Source organism: Manis pentadactyla, chromosome 2, assembly GCF_030020395.1.
Source record: "Manis pentadactyla isolate mManPen7 chromosome 2, mManPen7.hap1, whole genome shotgun sequence".
Lineage (NCBI taxonomy): Eukaryota > Metazoa > Chordata > Mammalia > Pholidota > Manidae > Manis > Manis pentadactyla.
In genome coordinates, this window is record NC_080020.1 from 4,358,009 (window position 1) to 4,383,735 (window position 25,727).

At 34.8% G+C, this 25,727-nt stretch overlaps 1 protein-coding gene across 3 annotated transcripts in view; it reads right to left on the reverse strand.

The window, feature by feature from the left end:
* The window catches only part of NBEA (neurobeachin), a 550,888-nt gene that overhangs the window by 324,491 nt on the left and 200,670 nt on the right, over positions 1-25,727 (reverse strand). For all 3 annotated transcript variants that reach the window (XM_036904990.2, XM_036904991.2, XM_036904985.2), the window contains exons 31-33: positions 17,179-17,333; positions 14,765-14,891; positions 4,187-4,314 (exon numbers count right to left, since the gene is read on the reverse strand). In XM_036904990.2, the coding sequence (XP_036760885.2) occupies positions 4,187-4,314; positions 14,765-14,891; positions 17,179-17,333 (410 nt within the window). The remainder of the gene's footprint in view (positions 1-4,186; positions 4,315-14,764; positions 14,892-17,178; positions 17,334-25,727) is intronic.

The window sequence follows — 25,727 nt, forward strand, 5'->3', positions numbered from 1 at the left end:
ATACAGAATTTTATTTTCGTTAACAATCATTTGATCAATAAATATGAGAGATGCCCTCACAAAAAAAAAAAAAAAAAAAAAAAAAAATAAGGACAGACTTCCAATGGTAAAATAAATAAGTAACCAGGATGTAATGTATAGCATAAGGAATATAGTCAAGATAATGTAACAGCCTGGTAGGGTGATAGCCGGAACCTCGAATTATGTATATAAATGTTCTACCACTGTGTTGTACACTTGAAACTAATGTAATGTAATACTGTGCGTCAACTACCCTTCAATAAAAAAATAATTATAAAAAAAAAAAAAACAAAACAACTAAACTGTCATTTTTGATAGGAAAAATGTGTCAGTTCTGATTTCAAGAATAGGGGGGAAGAAACGCTATAGCATCACTTACATTAACACTGATATCAAAAGTAAGGAATAAAAACTGTAAAAACTGATGGAGTTAAATATTTTTGAAGGCTTTTTCAGTATTGTCTTAATTTAAGAGTTGTATAATAAAAATATTACTCCTGAAGATTCTGGCAGGACTTGGAACAAATATCAACCAAATGCTTTTATCTAGGGGCAAAGTTCTTTCATATGCTTTTGACATCATTTACTCAAAAAGACAGGAGGAGTAAACTCATGTTAATTCATTATCTTAGGCTAATCAGAAAGGGAGATAAGAACTTGGTGACAGAAGAGATGTAGTAGGTTACAGGGCATAACTGACATTACGGTTTGAACCTGGGGAAACCAAGAGTAGGTGACCTGACAAATTTTCAACACCACGTCCAAAACTAACAGGAATCAGTCACCTTTATTCATTAATTTTTGCCTATCTTGGACCACACACAGCCTTTATAACCTCATCAGAATTGTAAGCAAATCAACTGACAATACCAGTATGCCATTTCTTTATTATTTTCTAAGAATGCTTAGAATTTACCAAAAGCCATAGCTAGATGTATAGATCAAGGACCAGAATTTTTTTTTCTATGAGAGGTCAATAAATTAGGCTTTTAGGCTATATGGTTTCTTTCAATCAATCAGCCACGCCATTGCAGCATAACAGAAGTTTAGACAGTAAATAAAAGAATGGTGTATCTGGGTTTCAATAAAACTTCAATTACAGAAAAACAGGTAGCCACTGTATTTGGCTGCCAAAGCAGTTTGTTGACCCCTGGTATAGACTGTAAAGTAATAATAAACATTCAGTTTAAGAAATAAAAATTAACACTTGAAGCACTTGTGTAACCTTCCCTAACCCCATTCCCCGAGGAGCAACAACTATTGTAAATTAGGCCAATATTACTTGGTCATATATACGTAACAATGAAATTGCTGAGTCAACATGCCTTTACAAAATCAACCTTATAAAACAGTGCAAAATTATACTTCAAAGGGTGTCAACTTACATTCTCACTAGAAGTTTCTTTTTTTACATGTTTATAGCCACCTGCACATCCCTCATCTGCACAGCAGTGATTTCGTCTTCTACGCATTGTTGTGTGGAATTGTGTTTTTCTTGATTGGTAATTTTTTGTGTAATGTGGATATCAACTTTTTTTTTTGTCAATTACTAGTATTAGAAATACATTTTTCCAGGCTGAGGATGAACTTTTCACTTTTATTGAAATTGTGGAAAAATACACATAACATATAAATTTCCATTTTAACCATTATTAAGTGTTAAGTATATTCACAGTGTTGCAATAATCTCCAGAACTTTTTCATCTTGCAAGACTGAAACTCTATACCCATTGCACACCTCCCCATTTCTCCCTCACCCCAGCCCTTGGCAACCAACTACCATTCTACTTTCTGTTCCCATAAATTTGACTATTGTAGTTGTTTCTACATTGATATAAGGGGTATCAAACAGGTGTTTTTGGTGACTTGCTTATTTTACTTAGCCTATCGTCCTCAAAGGTACCCCCGTGATGCAGTATGTCTGAACATTGTTTTTAGGACGGAATGATATTCCACTGCATGTATATGCCACTTTTGTTTATCCATTCATCTATCGATGGGCACCTGGGTTGTTTCCACCCTTGGCTATTTTGAATAATGTTGTGTTGAACATAAGTGTACAAATACATCTTTAAGCTCTTGCTTTCCACTATTTTAGATATATATCCAGAACTAGAATTGCTGATTTATGGGATATTTCCATTTTTAATTTTTTGAGGAACTGCCATAACCAACGACACCATTTTACATTCCCAGCAGTGGACGAGCTTTCCAATTTCTTCACACCCTTACCAATGTGTTATTTTTTTAATCTTATTTTATTTTTGGCAAGTAGCCATCCTAATGTGTGTGAGGTGTATCTTGTGACTTTGATATTACCATTTAAAAACTGGTTTATATTTTTCTTGTTGAATTCTAGGAGTTCTTCAGATACTCTTGATAAAAACTCAACATATATATGATTTGCAAATATTTTCTCCCTATCTTTAGATTGCCTGCTCATTGTTTATTATGTTCTTTGATGCACAGAAGTTTAAATTTTGATGAAGTCCTACTTATTTTTACTTTTGTTCCCTGTGTTTTTACTGTCATCTCCAACAAATCGTTCCCAAACTCAATGTCATGGAACTTTTCCACTGTTTTCTTCTAACAGTTTTAGTTTCAGGTATTACTGTTATGCCTTTGGTTCATTTTGAGTTAATTTTTGTATATGGTGTAAGGATAAGGATTTAACTTCAAATTTTTGCATGTGGTATCGAGTTTTCACAACATGATCTGTTGACAAGACGGTCCTTTCTTCCATTGAACAGTCGTGGCACCCATGTCAAAATCATTTGGCCATACATGTGAGGGTTTATGGTCTGGACTAGAGATTCTCTTCCCTTGATCTGTATGTCTGTGTACGCCAGTACCACTCTATAACGTAACTTTTACCATAGGCCTGCTTAAAACTAATCACTCACTTTAAAACTGCAACTTATCCTGCCCTTTCAATAATCCCAAGCCCCTGTGTGTACTTATCCTTTTCCATAGCTTTTGCCATCTTCTAACATGCTGTGTAATTTAATTACTTATTATGTTTGATGCTTATTTATGCTCTCTCCTTGCTGGAATATAAGCTCCACAAGACAGGGATCTTTACATCCTGTTTACTAATATATTCCAAGTGCCTTAGTTAGCATTTGGCCTAGAACAAGTACTCGGTATTAAAAAGGAATAGCCCACCACGTGTCATTGTTCTGAGAGATTGATATGCACTATATAAATGAATCCTCACAAGAACCCTGGAACGGAGTTCTGTCATTGACTGTGTCTTCAAGAAAGGATATAGTGCAAGCAAGTGCTTAGTGCAACAAAATGGCTAAGTGACTCATAAAGGTCACAGAGCTAAGGAAGTAGTGGAGAAGGGTATAAAATCAGGCAGGTTATTGACTGTAACTGTCTCCCCTGAAAGAAACAGGTGTATAAATGCAGTCGAGACAATGACAGAACAGGCACAGGAAAACTTCCACCGTAAATAGTAAGTAAAAAGCAAATTACATATGTGTTGCTAAATGCACCTAAAAGCCATTACTCATTCAAAGGATCACCTGGATCTGATAATCCTTTATGAAGCTCATGAGTATTTATAAAACAGTCTTTTTTTTAGAAAAGATATAAGGCTTCAGATAACCACATTTTTCAAAGTTAGACTTCCAATACAGGTGCACAAATCAAATCTTCACCATGGTTAATTTATCTTCTTTGCCTCCCCACTTGAGCTGCTGTTGAGTTGAAGACAACAGCTTCGTCAATTCCCAGTTCAGTATTTTCTTACATTTTCTCAGTTAAGGAGTCTCATATTGTAAATGTTTTATGAATAAGAAAAGTCACTTAGAGAAGTATAGCTTTTTGAAGAAAATTTTAGAGATCATTCTTAGTAAACATGCCATCCTAATGGCAGATGTACACCAGCCCTGATGGATTTGCACTGTGAGAGTCAGAGCCGCCCATTTCAACACTTTCAAAGTTCTTCATTCTGTTATAGCATTGACTGTGCAGACATGTCATTTTTAAAAAATGAGTAAGGAGAAAGCATATATGAATATCTTATTAGAGTTTGTAGAAGCAATGAATGTCTTCATATTCTTTTGCCAATAAATATTCCTCCAGAAGAACAAATTATGCCACGATTAATAGGTACATTATAGGAAACTAACATAATGAGAATAGAGAGAAATCGTACCTTCTATCAATAGCTCTTGTCCATGACTGCCAAGAAGTGTACGAGACAGGAATGGCGCAAAGTCGACAAAAATTTCACGAAGAAGAGGAGCAACTTTTTCTAAAGCTCTTTCAAGTTTTGCAGTGATGCTGTTGAAATTAAGACATAAAGACTAGTAAATATAACTCAATACAAAAAGTCAGATAATCTTTATTTCTGAATTAAAATCTTTAAAAATCATAACAATCCGATTCCAACCCATGGACTAGTCACAGCTTCGTGTAGAAGGGACGCCTGTGCAGTTTCACCTCCGTCATCAGGCTACCCTGAAGGCTGGCTAAACGAGAATGACGACACATTGAAGAGGAGCTGGGACTTGGGAACCTGCAAGGGCCACCGACTGTTCATGGCTCAAGGAGCGCCAAGAGAAGATGTCCTTGTATGTCTTCTTTGTCTGTCCTTGTATCCAGCAAGGAAAACTGTTTCTGAACACCTACTACATGGATCACTGTGCCAGTTACAAAGAACTAACCCTTGTTCTCAGGAGTTCCCTAAAAGGTCCCTGAAAAGCTGGACAAAGAAGGAAATAATTGGAATTCAGTGTCATACAGTTGAATTGCTTTGCCAAAGTAGGTACTTTCCACTTCATAAACCCACTTGCTTTTATTTACCAATCTCTGCATTGTTATTTATACTGTTCACTATTACCTTTAGGTTATATGACCTTACATAAGCACCGTTTTGACATTGTTGAAAATACTTCAAGTAGTATATGTTGAAGAAAAAAAACATGCATAAAGAAAATTACTCCTCTTAGGCAAATGAATAATTTGGTAACATCTGCCTATCACTCTTGGAAGTACTGGAGTAAGACTGAATGGACTGGAATGCTGGTTCCCCCCATGTTACCTGGGTGACAATGAGGCTTTACATTTCCCAGGCCTGCAAAATGACGATGATTTCAGTACCTGCCTGGTGAGGATGAAAGGAGCTAATGCGTGTACATGTGCACAGAAGAGCACCGGGCCCTCAGTGAGAGGTCAGTAAGGCAGCTCTCATAACTGCTACTTTAAATTAAAACAAACTTATATGTACTCATACAAAATACGACACTGATATATTTTTAAAAAATCAATAACAATCTAATGTTGGCTAAACACACATTCCTCTACGCAGAAGACATGTACAGAAAGGAATTAAACAAACACTTCAAAATAACAGAAGTTCTGCCACGATGCCAAGTGACATTTTTGTTACATATGAGGAAAATATAAATAATAAAAGGTAATTAATCATAGAATAATTTGCAATAGATAACTAATATTTTAAAACTGAACTGCTACCATCTTTCTTAAGTGATTACACAGCGATGAGAGAATCATCCCGATGCCCTTTTCCTAACTTGGAAACAGCATGACCCAAATCCTCTGTGAACTCAGAGCCTCACCATCAGCACTTACATTCCACCTTGTCTTCTCTTATCTGGGTCAACAACTTTAGGAAAGAGAACTCAGAGGGGAAGCTCAGGTTTGGGCAGTGCCACCAACACTCTGAGAGACGACCTGGGGGAGCAATTTTAGGCAAGAAGAGGGGACTTGCTTGGGGCTTTGAAGACTTGCTGAAGATGCAGAGTTTTCAACATACTCCCCTGCTCCTAACGTCTGGCAGAGTTCTGGGGCCTTGATTTTGTCAACTCTAGGTCGAAATGCGTTCTCTCAAGCTACTCACTCCTCTCCACTCAATTCTTTTTCATTCCCTTCAGTTACTCTGATGGTGCTTAGGATGCTATTTTGACTTTGGCTATTTTTTGCAAATTCTTGTAAGAAAGAGAAGTACTGACTTCCATAGAGAAAATGACTGTTTTAACTTGGGATATTTATCAAACACTGCAACCAAATGATCAACTGTAGGGAAACAAAACATTGAAAGGAATTAAATAAGAGATCCAAGGTCAGATTTATGTCTTTACTCATGAAATCTACCAAATATTTTAGAAAAAAACAAACTAATAAACACGAGTTTTATATAACTGTTCAAGAAATATCGCAAAGATAATGGATTTCTTCCAGAAATTCAAAGGTTGTTAAGCATTTAAAAAATTAATCAATATAATAGACTGTATTAGTTCAGAAGAAGAAAAACACTTGGTCATCTCAATGTATGAAAAAAAAACCAAAACAAACAAAAAAAACCCCATAAAATTCAATACACATGATAGCAATTCTTGGTTAATTATAAACATATGAGACTTCTTATATTTGACAAGAAGCATTCATAAATAGACAGAAAATAGCACAATTAATGAGGAAATGTTCAAAATTTCCATCTGAGATTCCAGGTCTACACACTATTATACAAAATTGTGCTGGAAATACTAGGTGGTACTTTAAGTCAAGAAAAATAAGTAAGAAAGTGTCTGGATTGTAATGGGGGAATAAAACTTCCAATATTCACAGATGAAAGGACTGTATACATATATATTTATTTAAAAAGAATTATAGATAAACAATTAGGCATCGTTTAAGTAAAAGGGTTCAGGATATTAGTTCAATAAACTGAAATGGATTCTGTATACTAGCAAAGAGTCAAAATTATGAAAGAAATAATTTACAACATCATAAAAGATATAATTCCAGTTTTTACTTTGAAGAAGTAAGATGGTCTAGAACTACACTAACAACTAGAAAATGCTATAAAAAAAAAAGAGAACTACTTTCAGATAAAACTGGCAGCATAAGACCATAAATCCTGAGGAAAGAGAAACAAGTGAGTGAGTCCGCACCATTAACCAGACTTCCTGCCCAAAGGTATTTCCTATATTAGGGCAAATATGGAATCCAGCAATTTTTCTGAGCTGGCAAGACTAAATTTGTAGTTTAGGGAGGTCAAAGTGAAAAGAATTTGGAAGACAGAGAACCCAGTAGGAAGAATTTATAGAGGAACAATTCTAGTAATCTGAGTCTTCATCTCCGAAACAATCAATGTATGTAACCTCTGAAATCTCCCAAGGTTAGAACAAAGTAACTGAGGAAATGACGATTATGAAGGAGCTATGACACAAATACCTCTTCCTGCAGCTCAAACAGAGCCAAGAATTGTCTGCATTCCCTCCAGTCAGAAAGGGGAGACCTCTTTCATCACACTGAGCATTAAAGAAAAATCCCAGCCTATTAAATGTGGCAAAATTAGCCCAGGAATAAAGGCCACCTAGACCTGTGTTAAAAGATTTTTAAAATGCTTCATGAGGAAGGTTAGCCTTTCAAACGGTGCTTGATCAACTGGACCATCATTGGCAAACATGAACCTCCACATAAATCTTGTCCCTTACACAAAAATTAGCCCAATATGGATCACAGATTTAAAACTGAAACTATTTAAGAAACCACAAAATTTATGGACTACATAAAAGAAAAATCTTCAAAACTTAGGGTTAGGTGAAGAGTTCTTAGATATGACACCAAGATAAGTCAGGCTACAACAAAAATGCAAAGTTGACTCTGCCAAAAACTTTATTGAAAGGATGTAAACAACAAGCTACATTCTGGGAGAAAATACTTGTGAACACGCTTCTGTAACAGACTTGAACCTAGAACATATAAAGAAGTCTCAAAGCTCAAAAGTAAAAAAGCAATCCATTTATAAAATGGGCAAAAGACATGAACAGGCATTTCACTGAAGAGGACATGCTGATGGCATATTAGCACATAAAATGATGTTCAGAACCATCCATTAAAAAAGGCAAATGAAGACTGCTGTGAGTTATGACTATTTACCTATCAGAATGATGAGGGAAAAAAAAGGAAGACAGCACCAAATGCTAGTCCAAATGAGGAGAAACTGGACTACCCATACACTGCAGGTAGGAGTTTCTTAAAACATGAATCAGGTACTGATCGCATAAGCCCAGTAATCTCACTCTTAGGCAGGTATCCCAGAGACATTAAAACTTAGGTTCACCTAAAAACAAATGTTCATTGCAGCTTTTTTTTGTAATAGCCCCAAACTGGAAAAAACCTAAATGTCCTTTGGTAGGCGAATAGTTAAAACAATCTACCGTATATCCGTATCACCGAATACTACTCAGGAATACAAAAGTAAGAGCCTCTTTATACACAGAACAACTTGGATCTCGTGGCATTATGTTGAGTAAGAAAAGGTCAATCTCAAAATGTACCCCTGAAATACATGTAAGTCAAAGAAGAAATGATAGGAAAACAGAAAAAAATATTGAATGAAAATTAAGAAATATTGAATGAAAATATTTGTAGGGTCTCTAATGTTCCTTCCTTCATTCCTGATTTTGTTAATTCATGTCTTTTCTCATTTTATCATTATTAGAATAGCTATTTAAACTAAAACTATTTAAGAAACCACAGAATTTATGGACTAGATATAAGAAAAATCCCAGCCCACTAAATGTGTAACATCTGAAGCATTTAAAAAATTTTTTAACACAGGTCTAGGTGACCTTTATTCCTGGGCTAATTTTGCCACATTTAGTGGGCTGGGATTTTTCTTGACAGCGTTATGACATTTGTGAAATACAGCTAAAACTGTGCAAGGAGGAAAAGTTATGGCTTTAAAGAAAAGAAGAAAAGTTTAAAATCAAAGACCTAAGCAAGGGGTCAGCAAATGTTTTCTGTAAAGGATAAGACAGTAAATATTTTAAACTTCTAAGCCATAGTATCTCTGCTTTAACTACTAAACTTTGACACCATAATGTGAAAACAGTCATAGGCAGTATATAAACAAATGATGTGACTATATCCAAAAAAAGGTTATTTCCAAAAACTGGTGACAGCAGATAAAACCCACTAGATTCAGTTTGTAGACTCCTGATTTAAGTCTCCACCCTGAGAATCTAGAAAGACAAAATTAACCCTGAAATAACTAAAAGGAAATAGTAAGAGTGAATTCAATAACAGAAAATGGAAAAAAAGCTAATAAATCTAATAGCCAGTTTCTGAGGAAAAATCATAATATTAAAAATCAATAGCAATTCTAGTAATGATAAAATGAGAAAAGACATAAATGAACATAATCAGGAATGAAGGAGGGAACATGATTAGAGATCCTATAAGTATTTTTAAATAATTTTAAAAATTATGAAATCTCTATGGCAATGAATCCAACTTAGATAAAATGGCTGAATTCCTGGAAGTCTCAAAGGACCAAAACTGATGCAGAAAGAAAACAGAAAATCTGAATAGTGACTCATTTATTAAAGAAATTGGATTTGCAATTTAAAACTCTCCCAGAAAGAAACTTCCAGGCAGAAAAGGTTCCACTGTGATTTCTCAAACATTTAAGGAACATTTAAGGATCAGTAACACTAAAGCTGCAAGTGACTTTATCTTACACATAGGAAATAATAAGGAAACTATATATATTAGAAATACTGAGTCAAGAAAAGTCTTATTTTCCAAAGGCTACTTAATTTAAGTGGATTAACCAGAGTTGCAGGCTAAAAAGTCAATATATAGTCTTTCTACATCTACCAATACACATTAAAATTTTTTTCAGCCCTATTTGAGGTATAACTGACACAGGCAATCATTACTTTGCTCTCTGTTAACATTAATTTATTTTATAGTTACTGGAGTTTTATATAAGTGAAAAATAAAGTATTTATTTTTTGTTTGGCTTCAAACTCGAAATTGGTAATCAGAAGTAAAAACCAATTCAGAATGTCATCAGAGACATGAAAAATAATGAAAAAGAAATAAGTATAAAACCTATACAATGAAAACTACAATAAGTTGCTGAGAAAAATTAAAGATCTCAGTAAATGGAGTTACAGGAAATGTTCATAGATTGGAAGACTTGGTATTATTAAAATAGAAACACTCACTGAATTTTACTGAAGATTCAACCTAATTCTAATGAAAATTTCAGCAGAGTTTTTCTTTTTTAGAAATTGGTAAGCCAATTCTAAAATTTATATGAAAATGCAGGCAACCAAAAAAGTCAAAACAACTATAAAAAAGAACAGTTAGAGACCTAATAGTACCTGACTTCAATATTTACTATATAGTTACAGTTAAGTAATGAAGATAGGGTGGTGTTGGCATAAGGACGGCCATATACATCATAGAACAGTATGGAGTCCAGACACAGATTCACACATATGTGATCAACTGATTTTAAACGAATGTGCCAAAATAATTCAATGGTCCTGCAACACTGACATGCATGTGGACAAAAACGATCCAAACCCTTGCCTCACTATACACACACAAATTAAGTGAAAACGGACCACAGACCTACTCCTAAAAGCTAAAACTACAATACTTTGGGAAGAAAATACAGGATAATGTCTTCATATCTTTGGGGTCTAAAGATTTCTTAGGACAAAAAAGCATAAACCATAAAAAAAAAAGAGTTTTCAAAATAATTTTTCAAAAAGACTTTATCAAAATTTGAAACTTCCTGTTCTTAACACTTTTAACAAAATTAAAAAATACAAGCCACAAAATGGAATAAAAAACTTGCAATGGATGTAATCTGACAAAGGACACATATTCAGAATATATAAAGAACTCTTACATTTCAATAAGAAAAATAACCCAATTTTTAAATAATAGCAAAAGATTTCCATGGCCCATAAACACATGGAAAAAAAACTTATCATCATTTTTTTATTAGGAAAATGGAAAATAAACCAAATGAAATATGATAACTCAGCCATTATAAAGTGTTAAATTTAAAAGATTGACAATACCAAGTGTGACAAGAATGTGGAACAACTGGCACTTTTACAATGTTGAAAGGAATATAAAATGATACAGTCACTTTGTAAAACAGTACAGCAGTTTCTTATAATAAAGATAAGCACATATTTACTATTCAATCGGCAGTTTTACCCTTATTTACGCAAGAACGTATGTCCATGGCAGGACTTGTACTCAAGTATCTTCAGAGTCTTTATAACAGCCCCAAACTGGAAAAAATCTAGATGTCTATCAACAAATGAATAAACTGTAAGACATACCGTCTCAGGAATACGAAAGAATAAACTACTCAATAAAACCATGGATGAATCTCAAAATCTCAAAAGCTGAATAGAAGAAGGCAGATACAAGAGGCTTATTTTGTTTGAATTCTGTCTGTGTGAAACTCTAGGAAAATTTAAGTTACAATATTAAAAGCACAGAAGTGTTTGGCTGAGACCGGGATGGAGTGAGTTACATACGGGCTCAAGGGAACTATCTGGGGTGACGGATATAATTCTAAATCTTGGTGGTGGGGGTTATATGGGTATATAAACAGGTCAAAACTCATTAAAATACATGTTTAAACTGAGTATTTTTGTTGATTCTGAATAACATAAGAAAACGATCTCAATAAAGTTCACTTGAAAACTAGAGAAAAGAAGATACATATAAAATATAAAAATTCTAAGAATAATCACATAAGAAGCATGTGAGACTTCTACACAAAAAATGAAAAATTGTTACTGGGAAAAATTTAAGAAAATTAAGAAAACCTGAAGAGATGGAAGGAATATGTGATGTTCATAATTTGGAAGTCACAATACTGAAAGAGATACACAGATGCACTTATAACAGCAGTTGCAGTAATCTGTAAATTATACTCCTTGACAAAATGCAAGCAAGTTGTTTTAAATATAGATGTTGACAAACTGATTCTGTAATGTAAATAAATGGAAATGCAAAACATCAGATTTTATTTAAAAAAAAAAAAAGACAAGGTGAGAAGACCTTACTCAACTGGATGATAATCTTCATTAGACCTACAGCTCATCACGACTATGTGGCACAAAGATGGACAAGACAATGGGACAGAACTGAGCATCAAACTGGAGTCCAGCATATAGAGGCACTTGCTTTGTAACAAAACTAGCAGAGCATGGGGGAAATAAGGGTTTTCCAAACAAATGGTGCCGGGTCACCTTAGCATCCATATTACGCCTACCTCATTGAGTTCACAGAACTTGATTCTACTTGGATCATACAGATAAATGTAAAAATAAAACAAAGAACAAAGCAGCCAGAAGATAAGGGAGGGAAAATGCAGGCACGGATTTTATCTACAATAGAAAAATCACTAATAGAAATTTGATAGAGTGACTTACATTAAAATTTACAACTTCTGTTGACAAAAAAGATCATATAGATAATGGTAAGAAAAGCCACAGAATGGGAGAAGATATACTAATCATTAAAGAGCTCATTTTCAAAATGCATAAGAACTTTTAGAAATTAATAAGACAACTTCATTTTTAAAAATGAGCAAGAGATTTCCACAGGCAAATCACAGAAGAGGAAAACCAAAAGACCAATAAACATATAAAGTGCCCAACCTTATTCATTATCAAGAAAATACAAACTAAAAATACCATGGAATTCCACTATACTTTCACGAGAATGGCTAAAATATAAGAGTGACAATACTAACTATTGCTAACTATATGAGGAAACAGGCACCCTCACATGATCCTGATGAGCTGGGAAACTTGTGTGCACACTTTAGACAAACATTTCACATTATTAATAAAACTAAACACGCACAAATACTATAAATCAGCAATTCTACTCCAAGTTATTTACTCAACAGATTTGCCTACAAATGTGTAGTGTACCCAAGAGTAATGTACAAGCAGCATTATTATGTAAAAGGCAGAATTATTTGTAGTAGCCCCAAACTGGAAAATTTCAAATGCCCATTATTGGCAAAATAGATTAATAAATTGTAGTGTACACCCACAAGGGAAGAAAAATGAAATAAAAATAAACAAACCATTGCTACAAGCAACATGGATGAATCTCATAAACATAATGTTGAACAAAAGAAGCCAGAGATGAACATGTACTGTGCAATGTCATTTACACGCAATTCTAAAAAGACAAAACTAACCTAGTATTAAAAATTAGGATTGCGAATTTGAAGAGGAGCAAGAATAGTGACAGGAAAAGGGGTGCAAAGTGGGGGCTTTGGGGGGTGCTTGTAACATTCTATTTCCTGACATGGGTATGATAACGTGAGTTCTTCATTCTTTCATTGAGTTTTCACATTCTGCATGTGTGATAACTGAATTAGAAATGTGAACACATACCCATACATGTGTGTGCGCATACATGTGCAATTAACTCCGAGAATGTGGGCCAGCCTCATTTAGGAATGCTCTTTGATATGCTACTATAAATCATTTTTATCTATTAATCATGATAAAAAGATAATGTGTGTTTATTCAAGTTCCAATTATATATTTTATACAACTCTGCAGATTAATTTTGAAAGTCTCTATTATAAACTTTTCATCACCACCCCAAAGATGCTCAGTTTTATACAATTTGTGTATGTTTTTACCTTTTTGGAAATAGTAGCATGTGTTGTACAGCAATGGATTACAGAGTCAGCAGAGTCACCTCAACACCCAAAAAGCAAATAAACTGATTAAAAAATGGGCGGAGGAGCTGAACAGACAATTCTCCAAAGAAGAAATTCAGATGGCCAACAGGCACATGAAAAGATGCTCCACATCACTAACACATCAGGCAAATGCAAATTAAAACCACAATGAGATATCAGCTCACACCAGTTAGGATGGCCAGCATCGAAAAGACTAAGAACAACAAATGCTGGCAAGAATGTGGAGAAAGGGGAACCCTCCTACACTGCTGGTGGGAATGTAAGCTGGTTCAACCATTGTGGAAAACAGTATGGAGGTTCCTCAAAAAAACTAAAGAAATACCATTTGACCCAGGAATCCCACTCCTTGGAATTTAGACAAAGAATGCAACTTCTCAGACTCAAGAAGACATATGTACCCCTATGTTTATTGCAGCACTATTTACAGTAGCCAAGATATGGAAGCAACCTAAGTGTCCACCAGTAGATGAATGGATAAAGAAGATGTGGTACATATACACAATGGAATACTATTCAGCCATAAGAAAGAAACAAATCCTACCATTTGCAACAACATGGATAGAGCTGAAGGATATTATGCTCAGTGAAATAAGCCAGGCAGAGAAAGACAAGTGCCAAATGATTTCCCTCATTTGTGGAGTATAACAATGAAGCAAAACTGAAGGAACAAAATAGCAGCAGACTCACAGACTCCAAGAAGGGACTAGTGGTTACCAAAGGGGAGGGGGTGGGGGAGGGAGAAGGGGACTGAGGGGTATTATGTTTAGTACACATGGTGTGGGGGATCCCGGGGAGAACAGTGTAGCCCAGAGAAGGCACATAGTGGATCTGTGGCATCTTACTACACTGATGGACAGTGTCTGCATTGGGGTGTGGGTAGGGACTTGATAATATGGGTGAATGCAGCAAGCACATTGTTATTTCATGTGAAACCTTCGTAAGAGTGTATATCAATAATACCTTAATAAAAAAAAAAGTCAGCAGAGTCAATGTTTGAAAATTATTCAACATTTGTTTGGATTCTGAGACATATTAATGAAAAAAGAGTGCAAATATCAAATATTATAATTATGAAAGAGTCAAAAAATACATAATTAACCATTGTAAGAATTCTTAACCTCACCTGTGTATTCACTGTGCTGTGTTTCACTCTGTTTGGCTTGTGGGGTTGAGTAAAATGAGTAAAAAACAAATCGTCACGCATACCTCATGTTTTCAGCCGAATCCTCTGGCATCGGAGCAACCGTCTGCACAGCTGGGAGATTTTTGCTGGTAGCACCGTTCACAAAACTAGAAGAGGAGGAAGAGGAGGAGGACCCTGAATCCACGGCACCTGTTCCCAAAATAATAATTTTTAGCTTTTAAACATAAATTTTTTTAACGAAATAATTTTTATTACATTATTACTATCTGATTTTGATGAATTACTCATCCGAATTTTAAAACAGACTTTGACAATTAAAAAGTCACTTGGTCATTAGCACACTACTAACTGTAATTATAAATACTAGCTGTTACATTAAAATCTGGTTGATTTAAATGAAACTGCATGTTATAAATGAGGTATAAATAAAAGACATCAACAAATGATAATTTTAGATAAAATGAGGCTGATAAAACAATGCAATTTAGATATGAAACATTTATGCTGTTAGTTGCTATGTTGTAATATTTTTAGTTTTTATCATCTAAGATAAAATTTCAAGTAAATTAAGCATAAATTAGTTGCACTGCAGCATCAAATGATTATTTTGATAAAATGATTCTTAAGGGCTATAATGAGCATAATTGTACCTGATTTTAAAATAATGAGTTCTCAACAATACGAAGATGCCATTTTAGAACAGATGTTTCCATAACACACCATGTAAGTTTATTAAATAGCTGTGGAGTTGAGGGACATCTAGTGTTCCTAAATATTACCATATCTTACACTAATTCTCGTAAAACTGAGCTGCTTACTGGGATTTCCACTACAACACTTACCAGAGCACCTATGTATCAAAATTTCAACTGGACCAGGTGTCCTGTTCAGATGTTGGCCCATAAAATGTGTGAGTGTATGTATATGTGTGTGTATGTATGTGTGTATGTGTGTACTATGTATACACTTCTGAGGAGGCTTATTTTAAAATGTAGTATTATATACTTTATACTGTCACTACATCATCTTGCTACTATCATTTTCTATGTCTTATTAATTCATAGAACAGAAATTAGAAGAAAATATCATAACTTGTTTAACATAAAGATAATACAAGGTGATTTTTTTCATTTACCTCTCTTAAAAATATGGACTCACTCAATAGAAATCAAATGCAGATTTCTTTCTACTACACTGGAATATTTTAAAAACCTTAACACTTTTTTCTGGCATATATTTTGGCAAAAGAAAAACATTTTTATTCCTATTGCTAGAAAGCGAAATGAGTGTAAAGAATAAGATTGCAAATCGGATAGAACTTTACGTAAGTTTTTCAGATGCCAGATATATTTACTTATAGATAAAAAAGATGTTAGTTCTTTAACACAATGCCATTAATGTTTACATGCTAATATAAAGATGCTTGATGGAGCACATTCTACTTACTACAACCCCATAAATGTGCTGTTCATGATATGTCAGACTCAGGTGGTATGAGAAACAAGATAGATACAAAAAGCACAAAGAAGAGCTATGAAATCAATAAAAATGGGAAGAAATCTAAGGAATGATAAAAGATGGAAAAGTTCAAGGCTATACATTTTGGAGAAGAGAAGGCTACTATAGTCAGGGAAGAAAAGTCAGGGATCATCTTGCGTTGTATAAATACCTAAAATGGAATCACAAAGATTTGGGTAAGGATTTATTTAACTAATAATCAACAGGAACATTTCTGGAAATTTACAAAAATAAAAGGTTATTTTAGGCAGGCTTTTAAAAATTTTGTAGTAATTTGGAATTTTTTGTTCCTTAAATCATTAGGAAAATGTTGGACAATGAATTGACTCAATTATAATCTTAGTATATAAATTAACTTAATGTCAAACAATGATTCTTATTTCCATGTACTTTTTTAAGTTGAGGCTCTTGCATATCATCAAGGTTCTTAGGGGAGTTCTACCTTCTCTTAGAGGATTTAGCAAAAGATATCCATTAGATTCAACCAGTAAGTGCCACTGAATATATTTTCTGTCACTACATATTTAAGTACACCTTGATATTCTTGATACAATTCACTAATTTTTACATATTAGACTTTAGAGTTCAAATTATCTTGTGGTTTTGCTCCCCAAATACCTTTCAGAAAGCTGACTTCACTCTGGAAGTAAATGGTACTGTGTTTTGAGAATAAAAGCCAACAATTTGGCTTATACTGAAATAGTCTATGCTTGAATTTCCTTAATGACAACATTGTTTCGAAGATCCAAGTGTCCTCTGAAATAGCTGCTAAAAAACACAGCTTAGAACTTCAGACAAATTCTGAAAGGTAGTAACATAGACTAGAAACTTCTTAAATATTCAGAGAATCTTCAGTGATCAGGTATTTTAGTTTTTAAGATCAAATGAGCAGAAAAATGAAGCTATAGGAAACAGAAAGAAAAAAATGAGGTATCACAAAAATATATAAGGACAATACCTGTTGTATTAATCATACTTTTTGGTGTTGCTCCGGTAGCAGCAAATATATTAGAGGTGCTGCCTGTCGGCAGCCCACTCCCAGAAGCCGTGGCTCCCACGGTGGTTACAGCCAAACTACCTGGGGGTGGCTTCTTGACAGGCACCACGACACTCCTGCAAAGAACGACATGAGGCGAGGTAACAAACACAGGCTCAAGATGCATTCTGATCCTGCACGGCAGGTACACATACTCAACACTCAATTGTCTTTATTCTGTTTTTTCCCTTTTCTTCTCTTTTTTGAACTCCTGAGCCCAACCGCATTAATGAAAAGGATACAGACATTAAGGACATACTGTAAAGTGCGTTGACTACTATAATTCACTTGGCAAACATTTATGTAGAATCTGTGGAGCTTGCAAACCTTTCTTAAGATGCCATCTTAAGATGGCATGTGGGCTACAATCATTAATCTAGGAAAACTGGGAAAATAGGTGCTCGAGTTAGAATATTTTGCATATGCATATAGGGTTTCTTGGCAAAGTACCCACAAAATGTCCATCTGTATTATATTCTCCATGTGTAAAATAGTCATAAAGACATAAAAACATTTGAAAGCCACACTCACGCTTTTTCACAGGAAAGCTAAAAACTAAACCAAGGAATGCTGAATAAAATCTAATGGCATAATAACATTAAACTTTATTTTTCTGAACAAAATTCTGTTGCTCTTCAAAGTAGGAATGCTATTATAATAAAAAAACTGAGGTGATACACTAGATATTTGGTTAAATTTAGCACTTTAAGCCTTGACTTTTGAACATAGGAACTATTTTCCCATGTTTCTTTAGCATATTAAAATTTCATTGGAAAATTTCAGAACTTGACATTGTATTAACCTTCAGTAATAAATGATTATAACTAGTAGTGATTATAAAAGATGAACTGTTTCTCTAACATAATAAATATCGTTATTTCCTTGTAGTGAAGCTTCATTCTTCTCAGAGTTTCTGGCATGGCAGATTCATTTAAAAAACACTTCCAAGCATTATTTATCCACCACTGAACCTACTAATCTAGAAAGTAGATGTATGACATGTGTTAAGTTCAAATGTGACACTTGAAAACTAGTGACTAACAGTATAAAAATATCCAATTTAACCTAGTTCTTTTAAATTCTAAAATTCCCCATTAAAAATCTCTATGTAAAAGGCAACTATATCAATGGCTTATACTCAAACAGCCTATAGCTTAAATTTCCTCCATGACAACATTTTTTTCAAAGAACCACGTTGTCCTCACGTATTCTTCAATGTCAAAAATGTAAATTTACAAGAGTTATTATTCTCAGTTTTAGGTGTACTTAAATCTTTTTTGTGACTGAAGATATAATCTGAAATAATTTTACTTGGGCCCAAATTTCATTTCTTTCTTTCTGGATGTTGACTTTTCTTTTTATATGTGGAGACAGATTCTTAGACTTAACCTGGAACTCTCAACTATCTTACTAAATTATGAAAAAGCACACATTATTCATTCAATTCCTTCACTGGCCATTCCTCAAATAATGCCTTCATTTATTTCATTGAGAGACCGAGTGTGACACTTTGTAAAGAATATAGGATGTGAAGTCAGCAGACTGAGGTTGAGAGCTAAATTACTCTTGAGATGTTTGATCTTTTATTTCATTTACCTTTTGTAAAAATGACAAGGGAATGCCACATACTTAACACATAACCAGAGAGATTAAATAAGACTATATTTAAAAGGACTTTTTCAGTTATTGGGTATCTTATAAATGTTAATAATTGTCACCACTGTATAAAATGAAATAATTATCTGCCTACAAAATACATGGTACCTAGTTATAATGATATATATACAAATCAATAGGAAAAGTAAAGAACAAACTAGTTTATCATCAAAACTATTGTCTGAACTTCCAAACTAGTGTTTAGATGCACTCGTTCGATGGCTACCTAGCAAGAAAACAAAATAACCAAGTCTTCATTTGAAGTCATTAGTGAAACTGTAATACTTACTTTCTCTTACAGCTCTCATAAATTCTTTATGCATTGAACAATAAAAAAATTTCCTACATCTCTCATGAAAATCTCATGCATCAAATAAAGGAAAAATAAAGAAACTGGTGAGAGTGATGTGAGATGGATTTGAGATGGTAGAAAAACAATTACCAACGATTCATGATTAACAGATCATTACTAACTTTGTGTACAAACTCTCTGCAACAAATTAGTATATACATCAAGTGCTGAGGCTATGAGAAATGTATTGTGAAAAATTATACAAATGAGAAAGAAAATTTTTAACCTCAACAACCTGTAGTGAGGCTTGTAAATGAATACAAACAACATTAAATGTCTGTCTACTAAAAATCTGCGAGGATCTGATTTAACAGTGATTGATGTGAAAGCCTCTGGACACCCTGCTGACAGCAAACCCGCAGTCTGACAGCACAAGGAGTCAGAGGGGACACTGAACCGAGGGAAGGGACAAGGCACGAAGACTGAGAAGAAGATGAGAGGCAGAGCAGACAGGAAGAAGGCTGCCGCGGCGTGGGAAGATGGGTAACAGGGAGTCACATGAGACAGGAGCAGGGCCACTATCACAGGCCCTTGCAGCCCACTGCTAAAGGCTGTGGCTTTGTCTCAGAGTGGGGTCAGGAGCCATTAAAAGATTATGAACAGGGGATGAATACGATTTCAGTTACCACATAATCACTCTGGCTGCTTTGCTGAGGTCAGACATAGGGGCGAAAGGTAGGTGTGTGGGGAGACTGGTCAGGAGACCCTCCGATACTCCAAGCAAGAAATCATGGTAGTTTGGATCAGAACAGCAAAGTTGAAGTGGTGAAGAGCGGGTCAAAGTTTGACTGTATTAAGAAGCCAGAGAAGGGGATTAAAGGGCATTATGATGGACACACATAATGTAGGGGGGTCCCAGGGAAGGCAGTTTAGCGCAGAGAAGACAAGTAGTGACTCCAGAGCATCTTGCTACGCTGATGGACAGTGACGGCACTGGGGTGTGCAGGGGGGCTTGGTGATACGGGTGAGTGCTGTGACCACGGTGCTGCTCGTGTGAAACCTTCATAAGATTATCTATCAATGATACATTAATAAAAAAAGTTACCAGGGCCCGCTATAAAATAAAAGTCTCTGGAAACTAACTGCTCATTCTTTGTAAAAGGTGTCAGCTAAGAAGAGGTGTGGCCTACATGAACTGTGTTAAGTCGCTTGTATTTATTTTGTAGTTTCTCCATCTCACGTCTTTCAGTGTGGCAGGAGCTTGTACAGGTGTTTTGTTTTAAATGTCCTGCTTTTTGGATCTGCCAAGCTTGTGAGGAAATACAGCAAACAAGTCAGTCATATAGGTAAATAACAGGACTTTTAGCTCATAGTCACTATTCTAGGATACAACTGAAAATCTTTTGTTAAACTACAATGTTAATTCTAAAGGTAAAAAGAAAAATATCATATGATTCATTAGTACAGACCTGAGCCTATGACTGATGAAGGGCATTGAATTAACTGGTGCATGAAGTAGAACACATATTACAGGACTGGGTATCCTAGTCATGTAATCAATAGACTGGGTATCCTAGTGGATTTAATAGGTTTTCTCTATCAATTCAATAGGTTTTTCTATATTCTGTTTTAAATGATACAATATTCCTTAAAACCAACATTTCTTGTGAACTATTTATTCATTAAAAGAATATTAAAAAAAAGAAGGCAGAACACACACTATTTAAAGTAGACTAGATGTAGGTGTGAGAGAAAAGCCAAAGATAATACAAAGATTTTTGACTTAAGCAACTGGAAGGGCAGAGCTGCCATTAAGTCAGGGAGAACTATGGGAGCAGGATTTTTATAACTGTTATTAATCATCCAAGTAGCAATGTTGAAAAAGCAATTGGATAGATACAAGTCTCTAGTTTTGGAGGGAGGATCAGGCTGAGACATAAATTTGGGAATCGTAAGTACATAACGGCAGAAAAGTGGATGAAATCATCAAGTGCAAATAGATACAAGCGGTCCAAGGATCCAGTCTTAGAGTTTCTATTAATGAGTTCTGTAAATTTTAAACAGGGCTTTTTACAAAAGTATACTTTATCGGTATGCCTCAAGATTTGACAAAAGTATAATGTAAGATACTGAAGGTAAAAAAGGGCTTTTCAACAGTGACTTATTAAGGCAAGTAAGTTTTGTACTTATTCATGGTACCTATAAGAATCATTTTCTTCTTTCTGCGTCCGCCCTCTTTCTTGTGACACTTATCGAGCACTGACAAACTAAGGGAATAAAACTGCCCTGAAAAGTTGGGGCAAACAAAGGCCAGTAACGTTCAGCCCGTGCCCGGGAGACACTTGAAGGTAATCCAAGAGGCAAAGCGACTGTGCAATGGATTTCAGTAACTGCTCCGTTCGGACTTGCGCACAGGACCTTTCAGAACACAGAGCGTGTGCGTTCTCAGGGAAGGGTGAGCTGAATCCAAAGGGTCAACAGGAATTCGCCAAGAGGAGACAAGTCCAAGGGTACAAACTTAACGAGTAGATGGAAGGAACTGCAAACAGATCCTTATGACTGGTGAAAGGTGGATTTTCCATAACAAACAAGAAGTCCACCTTCCACGGTGTAATAACAAGAAAGTATTTTAAACTTCTCATCAGTTTTGCATTTAAGCAACATGTGTCTAGAATAAATGTGGAAGATACATTTGGGGGAGGAGGAAATACCTGGAAATGGGCCAGTTAGAAGGTAACAGAAGAGAAGCCTGGAGAGGCGCCGAGGGCCTCAAGTGAGGTGATAGCTTTGGGAAATGGACATGGCAGATTTTTTCTGGGGATTTAGGCCTTTTAACCAAGTTCAAAAATGGTCATCTGCTACTTTTTTGAGACTAATTACAAGAGCATTTCATTTATCATAGGGTTCCAGAACTTCAGGGTAGAAGAATTATTCTACAGGTTGGGAAACTAAGTCCCAGAGAGTCAAAGAGAACAGATGAAGTTCACACAATGAATCACAAAAAGACCCATTATTCATAGCAGGTTCTCCGAATTTCTAGATTATCATTCTTCCCTAGCAAGGCTTATAGCTATTCAACATTTACCTTGAAAGAAAATATTCAAACTTTGGAGAAAAACAATTATGATTTATGCAGCTCTGACTTTATTTATAATGGTTTCAGGTTTTAGGAGTCCCTGTAAAATATGTAGAATACCAATAGAAAAAAAAAGATACATAGGAAATAACTATTTCATTAATCTACCCTTTAAAAAGGAGCCTCTTGCAGCTCACTGAACTGTCTGTGTAAATGCAAAGACGAAGGCATCAATATTGGAAAGACTAGGATATAACCATGCTTGGCACAAACTGCATCTTCTAGCCATTGGCCTGAAAGTACTAAACCCACGACACTTGGAGCATAATAAAAGCTGGGATTTCAGTGGCTAGATGTCATGGGAACTTTGAAATGGAAAGGTTAGCAGATTTCTAATCAGTGTGGCTTACATGTACTTGTTCATCTTTTAAGTGATATATTCAAGCACACATTTAGAAAATGAGAAAATTCATATGACAAGAAATTGAAGTCCTCAGCAGTCATTGTAATTTTTCAAAATCTTATTTAATTCTAATTTTAAAGAAATCAATGTAGGAGGATTGCATCATCGCTATCAAACATTATTTTTTTATCTTAACTTGTTATCCTTAGCACTAATGTTAAACATGTTGATGTTAAAAAACTAGAGAGAAAACACCTAACCTAATCTTATGCTTTAGGTTTAATAGTATGAAGGCTTTCTATTTTGCTTCTTTAGTCTTTTAATATTTATAAAATCCTTTTTTAGAGATTTTCTGAAAATGAAACATTTGGAAGCAAGAAAATTAAAAGTCTGAGGGGGAAAAATACAGACTAGTTTGCCTGAATATATTAAACCCAGTAATTCTAACATAAACAGGTTTGTAAAATCAAAAAGTTTAAGTCTTGTTAGAGAAGCAACACAACTATAAGCTTTTTGTGATATCCCAGACTAAAAAAATTTAAAAACATAATAACAGTTAAAATGTATGGAGAAGTATATTGTTTTCTGCTTTTTTTTTAATTTTTGGCTTTTGTCTAATCTAAGGGGTAATCTCAGGAATCTTGGGGAATTAAAACTGAGCTAAATCACAATATATACCAAATTGTCAAAAGATTAAAAGCATGTAGATACACAGGATTACATTTTTAGTATAAAAACAGGGTAAAGCTTAGTTTGTGGTTCTCAAGAAAAGCATTACCTGAATCTAAAAGTTACAAAGGTACTAATATATAAAAAATAGAGCCTACCTAGAATATTTTATAAACCATAGATCTATATAGAAATCTATCAAAAGAGATAGTATTGTTGGCGAATTTTGCAACTTGACTTAGAAATTCTATGATGAGATTATTAAGGGTTTCTGTTCGAAATTTAAAACCACAATAAGTATTTCTCTTTGCTTCACAGTAATAGATTATTAGAAAAACAGCTGTACTCTCTCAGTTATATTTCCTCTACACAGATAGTATTTCCTCCATACAGAACAGCATTAGAGGATGCCTAGCATTTTCAGTGTTTTCAATCTCATAAACAGACATTTGATAGGGCCACTCAGTGTAGTCAAAGACATGTACTTAAATCTGCACAGATGATAATTGGAGGACATGAAAGAAAGAGAACTAGCATCTTCCATATATGTAGATAGGAATGTTTATGTAATATTTAATAAACCAACCTGATGAAAGACTTAACACTAAAAGAAAAAAGGTCTATTTTAGTTAAGTCTAAATGTTTCTAAAATTTGATGCTGCAATTTACCTAATGAAAATGATATTAGAAACTTCAAAACACTCAAATTCATCAATGCTCCATCCTAAGTGTGGAGAGAACAGCCGACCTAAACAAAAGTTAGCTCAAATGGCATCCATTGTTTTACAAAGTTGTTCCAAATCTACCATCTGGAATGAGTATCAAGAATGCATTGTTGCCATGTTTTCAAGAGAACCAATAAGCTATTGGCTAACAAAAGTACAATCCAGGTGATTTCCATGGGGACTGTACAATATTATCAGGCAGTGTGATTTAGTTACAAAGAACTGAGCAACTGAGCCTACAGCTATTTTTCAAGTAAAGATAAACATGAAGAATATATTCTTGGTAGAGTAGGACCCACGATAATTCTGTGTTTGAAACTGGGAGTAGTCCGGACTTGGCTTCTAAAGCTTGTCATCTGGGATCCTGTTTTCAAGGAATTCAATCTGATGTTAAAAGACATGTCATAACTTGGATTTCAGACTTTACTGCTTCAGAAATATGCTTACATACTTCATAATGTAATTATGGCTACCTTAAGACAGATAAGGCAAATGGAAGCAATATATTGGAAACGTAATTGAAAATGCGGTTGTCCAGAAGCACTGGTGGGGATGAAGTCCCTGAAAAGCTGCTCAAAGCTCCAGAGTTTGAAGTTAAATTTTTGATGTTGTCACTCTCAATCTATTGAATGGCTGACAGACAATCAAACCCGTCTGGCTGGCTGGCAGCTCATTTTGCTGGCAGGTGGCAAACAATTAGACACACCAATTTGTGCCTCCTGATGACATTAAAGCATGAAACTAAGTTGTATGCAGGGCCTAGTGATTTGTGTGAAAGCATTTCAAAAATAATACTCTTTGCCGTGGCAACTCATTTCAGACTGCCACGTCCCATTATGGCTTTGAGCGGCGAAGACGACAGACTTGAGTCACGTGCAGTGCAAGGCCGCTTCTGTTCAATCCGTCATCAGCGCCCCCCGAGACCTCAATCCCCTCCTTTCATCAATATCACCTCATCATTTACACTGGCTGGTACTTCAGCTACTGCATATATTAACCACACTGGGGACCCTCTCCCGAAGAAGAACCGAAATACGCTTTGTGTGCCTCTATTTCATTTCTACTTATTGCAATTTAGGATAATGATTCCATTCTCATTGAGTTTTGCATAAATGCTACCAGGAACAAACAGGAAGTTCTACTTTTTTTTAAGCAATTATTCTCAAAAGCGTAATAAATTTTGAGTAGCTAAGAACAGTGGCAGTCAGCTGGTAGCTTTGTTAAGTTTTAATGAAAAAAACTGTTCTAACGAATGATCTGAAGTAAAACAAAATCTTTTCTTTCATCTTTATTTCATTGACTTCCCTTTTGCAAACCACAATAATTCTCCGTATGTACTATTCTATGTTTTAATAAAATTTAAACATATACTTTAAAATTAAATGGAACACACAAAACTTTTATGACCCTAAATGAAATTATTGTAACCTTTATTTATAAATATGGATTTATGGATGATTAAAGTACTTACATGCATATGTTTACATACACTTATAAACATACACACACATATTTTCTGGGAACATAAACCAAATGGGTGAAATAGAGAGAGAGAACATCAATAAGAAATGATACAGGGAATGTCCAAGGAACTGTGTGAATAAACATCTGTAATATTAATACAAAGCATTAAAAAAGTATTTTCCTGCA